This window comes from Siphateles boraxobius, unplaced genomic scaffold (genome assembly GCF_051911475.1).
Source record: "Siphateles boraxobius isolate OS27281-9 unplaced genomic scaffold, OSU_SipBor_1 15, whole genome shotgun sequence".
NCBI lineage: Eukaryota > Metazoa > Chordata > Actinopteri > Cypriniformes > Leuciscidae > Siphateles > Siphateles boraxobius.
In genome coordinates, this window is record NW_027508755.1 from 3,084,717 (window position 1) to 3,090,000 (window position 5,284).

Genomic DNA, 5,284 nt, shown 5'->3' on the forward strand with positions numbered 1-5,284 from the left:
ACTTTAGTGTAACCCGAAAATAAAATGGGTAACACTTTATTTTAGTATCATTGTTACATGTACTTACTATAGTAATAACTTTAAATAATGCATAATTACATGCAACTAACACTAAACCAAACCAAAGTCTAACCATGTACTAAGTAACTACAGTGTAACAAAGACGCCTTAAAATAAAGTGTAACCATAAAATGTTATCATTTGTAATTACCCTTTTAATTGCAATATAACCGCTTATCTCTCCTCGCATATTATATCTATATCTCAATTGTCCAAGGTTGTTCCTTTAAATACTGAGTAATACATTGACTGTAATCCTGAGCTTCCTCATATAAGTCAAAGTTTTACTGGAACAGCCTTGTCGGAGAGAGCGAGGGGAGGATCATTCCCGCTCGCTAAAGTGAATATCTCTGAATCAACTTTAACCCTTCCAGGAGAAGAGCTGCGGGAATCTGAATCATAGGCGCCGGCAGCTCTGATTCATCTACAACTATATTCAAACATTTGAGAAAGGAAAAACCCAAGACATGTAATTCATTTGTACAAAAATAGTGCTTTTTAATAAATTATTGAAATGTTCTTTTTTATATATAAATATAAATACGTAACATCAGAACATGGTTGAGATGTCTTTACAAAAGATAACCGATCTTCATTTATGTAAACAGTGTCTTGTATGACAAGGTGAAACATGGGCGATCTTTTAGACACAGACCACTCATGTAATGTTAATACATTCAATAACAAGCAGTGTCGTTTAAACTGCTCCCGACACAAACACAAACCACACGTCGATTTTACAAACACACAGACATTTTGTTTCAAAGTGTCGCTCTTTCAAGTACAAGTCCATTTATATACATGTTCAGTCCTGGTGTGTTTTATCCTAACTGCTTTGATTCTTTTGTTCCCAGCCAGAAGTCGTTTCTCAACAGCGTGCGCCTCAGTGGTATGCTGTTGCTCACTTCTTCCTTTTTCCCTTGAAAGGCACAAATATTTACTTGGAAGAAGGCGGGGGCGGCTGGTTTCGGTTAAATGGCTTGCTGTCTCCCTGCAGATTCGGGGCAGTGCAGAGGCAGTGATTGGTGCCCACAAATACTGGCACTGGTTCAAGCGAAGGAACAGTACAAATGTCCATTCACTGGCAAGAACGATGCTTGGAGATCAGTCACGTGAGAATCCATCAGTGATAGCACCCGCCAACTCCATGTACTCATGGACAGTTCAATACTTCTTTGGCCCATCAAGCCTCCAAGGACCTTTAGGGCTCGACTAGCTTCACCTCCCTCATCGCTTCCCGTTTCTACATTTCAACGTAGCTCACAGATCAGTGCATCTCTATCAGCTAGCAGTTGTTTAAATGGGAGCATCGTACTCTTGTAGGAAGTCTTTGAGCTGTTGTGGCAGCTGCTCTCTCTTGTCAGAAACGTCTATATGTCCATTCACAGTCTTCCTGCATAGGTGTTGCAGGGAGGACATTATGCAAGGAAGGGGTCTCAAAAGCTCCAGAGGGATTTTCTCCCCCCCTGTGTAGATGTAGTACGCGCTTCTTGAGTTTCCAATGGACAGGGCACTTCTGGGCGAGGGCATGTAGTGATGGACGAGCTTTAGCATGCAGTCGAAGCGTGGCACGGACTGCGCGCTCTTGGAGTCCGTCTGCAGGAAAAAGGACTTGTTGTCGCACTGAACCCGCAAGTTCTTGGTGCCCGACTCGGTCTTAACGCTAAGCGTGAAGAAGTGCCGGTTGTCCGAACTGTCCCTGACCAGAAAGGTCCCGCTAGTCTCTGAGTTCAACAGGTGGTTGGCCTCTTTTCCGTTGATGGACCCCCAGTAGAAGCCGCTCTCCTGGAGCATCCGGATGGCGTGTTGCACCATCTGGTATTGCAGCTTGGAGCTGAAGGTTTTGTAACGGTGAGACGGCAGCCGCATGCTTGTGTCAAAAAGGCTGCTGCTCATTGCTTGGTCAAACTTGCTGTGGGTTACCATGGCGTGAGTCTCTCAAAGCTGGTAGCAGGAGCCTGTGGAGAAAGACTTTGATGAGTACCACAGGAAACACAAGTTCAATGAGTCAATGGGGTAGGGGTTTGAAGCCAGTTTTCAAACCAAGACATTTGATACTGTTCTATCATTGGAGATTGAAGTACATGTAGTAAAGATACCCCACTTGCTCAAGTACAAAAATTATTTGATTTTGCTTTAATTATGATTGGTTGACAAAATTTAAACATAATTAGCTAATAGGCTAATAGCTCTTAATCCTTATATTGGCTGAACATAAGGGTCGGTAAAACTTTTTTTTACAGTGTACTTGTTACACATGTTATATGTAGGTACTGTAGTAGTAACTATAAATTATGTATAATTACCTGCAACTAACCCTAAACCTAACCCTATAGTAAGTACATGCAGTTAATTATTATTACTCATGTATTTTACACTATAAAATGAACACCTTAAAATAAAGGGTTACACTTTATTTTAAGGTGTCTTTGTTACACTGTAAGTATACATTTAAGTACTGAATAATGTTAACAAACTACATTTATTACTATAGGGTTAGGATTAGGGATGGTTTAGTTTATGGTTAGTTGAATTTAATCATGCACAATTTATAGTTATTACTACTAACGTTACATGTAACATATGTAACAATGGCATTGTAAAATAAGGTGTTACCAAAAGATGTCTTAAGTATAAAGTCAGAGCTGGCACTCTGAATAGTTTACCAAGAATATATTCTGAAAACCTCTCTTACCTTTGAGTCTCTTTGGATAGATGAGAACTGTTTGTAATATCCACAGTAGTAAGTCTCTCTCTCTCTCTCTCCTCAACTCGTGTCTCGTTAAGAGAAGTTAGTGTTTCTCTTCTCTTACTGAACTTCTGTGTTATTTGTAGTGGCCTCCTCGTCATGTTCTAGTTTGGCTCCGCCCAGGGCTCTTCCAGTAAGGGTAGGTTGTCAGTAATACTATTCCTGGTACTTCACATGCTCTTCCCCTCCCCCTCCCCTCCCCTCTCTCTCTCTCTCTCTCTCTCTCTCTCTCTCTCTCTCTCTCTCTCTCTCTCTCTCTCTCTCTCTCTCTCTACCGTCCAGATCTCTCTTACTGTAAACGTATTCACTGACACACCACCTCCCCGTTGTTGATGAATATACCGTTTCCTAGTAACAGTGACATTTCGAATTTCGAATTCTTCACGAGTCTTCGGGCACAGATTCGCGCCATGTGTGCATTCTTGCGTGTTAAAGGATCTGTTTAGATGATATAGTGTATACAAAGTGTATGTTATTTAACACATTTGAGGCCAACAACATGCTCGTATGACACGAGTCGTGAGCTCTCTCTGACACACGAACACATGATAGTCTGACTGAATACGCATGTCTATCCACAAGAGGACGCTAATGTTGTCGGCTTAATTTACTATTATAAGATAGCCTACTGTATAAATGAATATTTACGCAATAGTAAAGTTAATAAAATAGCACAAGGCACACGTTTTATTTTAGTTAGGAACGTTAATTAATTATAATGTAAATTGCGCAAAGCATGTATTTTAAACAATGCAGGTGTAGCCTAATAATCATGTTTATGTAAATATAAACATGTATGTACATGATATGCATATATTTATATCATATTTATCTGAAAGACTATATTATACATTTTAAAAATACAATAAATATATAACCCTAATAGATGATGACACAAAATGCTATTTAAAAAATCAGGAAATTCCAGTTTCTGAGGGGAAAAAATCCACTTTTCATTCAAATTTATGGTAACACTTTACAATAAAGTTCATTAGTTAACATTATTTAATGTATTAACTAACACGAACTAACACTGGTCAATACATACAGTATTTATTAATATTTGTTTATGTTAGTTAATAAAAATATGCTATAGCTGTTAATTGTTTGTTCATGTTAGTTCACAGTGCATTAACTAATGTTAACAAATACAACCTTTGATTTTACTAATGTACAAATGTTGAAATTAATAGTGCCTAAGGTTAATAAATGCTTTAGAAGTATTATTCATTCTTAGTTCATGTTAACTAAGGTAGTTAACTAATGTTAAATAATGAACCTTCTTGTAAAGTGTTACCAAATTTATTTGAACACTTCCCAAACACCTATATTAAAAGATTATCATATAAGTACTCATTATAAAAAAAATAAAATTAAAAAAACCTTATCAAATAAGTCACCTTGACTAATCCGGTTTCACATAAACAATACAGTCAACAGCATGTGAGCGGTGGAGCTCATTTACTGAAAAAACTCCTCAGGCAGAAACATAAGCTAAAATTACCATGAAAATATGGGTAGTCTGGCCGAGAAAAAGGAACAGAAAGACACGCATCTCTTTAGAAACTGGACAAAATATAGAGTGTGTGCATCTGCTGGTCGGTTTTCCATTCGTCCTCACAGGGAAAACTGCACTGGACTTTCCAGAGCGTTTTCAAATAGACAGTTTTGCATAGAAGGGAATTAAAACATAAATGATGTCACAGTTCTTATTTAAAGGGAACACAACAGAAGAGCAGTAACAGTATCATCATCGTTATCATGTTCAGCCATCAAGAAGATTTCCTGGTTTCAGTTTTCCTGATAACCCAGATCCACACACAGGTGCCATCATCAAACTGTCTACACATCAACACAGAACAAGTGTCTTATGCGGGAACATAATAAGTCAGTTCACTTTCCAGATATAGCATTTGCTCAGAGCAAATATGTAATGCTGATAATTGGTATGAGATCCAGGAAGGGTTTTATTATATTTAAACAAAGCTAGTTTACCAGAGGACCGAGAATGAGCTGCCGCTTATCAAGTTCATCTCGTAAAAGCACTCAGTCTAGGCTACTGCAGAATAAAGGAGGGATATGGGTCAGGGAAGATAAGAGTTAAGTAAAAGGCTGGAACAGAATGGATTTTTGCCCGATAAGATGATGTTACTGTAATACATTTCACAGTTTTAGTGAGAAATGAGTTGTTAGTTTGTATGAGTTTCGCGTGAATGCAGAAATGTCCTCTCTCTGGAAATCTTCCGTGTTTTCTGTTCTGCTTCCAGCTCTCCTTCTCTGACATTTCACTAGTAAAGAGATGTGACATCTGATATTACACAGGCTGGGCAATCTAATCTATCCACAGATACATTTCTACGCCAATACAAAAAGCACATATTCACACAGAAATAGCCTTGAGTAAATATATACAGGAAGAAGAAAGTAATTTAAGGAAGTATTTCCACTTATATCACACTTTCATAAATATTCTCT

General features: G+C 38.1%; 1 protein-coding gene across 1 annotated transcript; it reads right to left on the bottom strand.

Moving 5' to 3' along the window:
• Positions 1 to 533: 533 nt before the first annotated feature.
• Positions 534 to 2,905, bottom strand: socs3a (suppressor of cytokine signaling 3a). Its single transcript, XM_077230649.1, has 2 exons — positions 2,756 to 2,905; positions 534 to 2,018 (listed from the first exon to the last, which is right to left on the bottom strand). The coding sequence occupies exon 2, from the start codon at positions 1,984 to 1,986 to the stop codon at positions 1,357 to 1,359; it is 630 nt and encodes a 209-aa protein (XP_077086764.1). The 5' UTR covers positions 1,987 to 2,018; positions 2,756 to 2,905; the 3' UTR covers positions 534 to 1,356.
• Between the last annotated feature and the right edge of the window lie 2,379 nt (positions 2,906 to 5,284).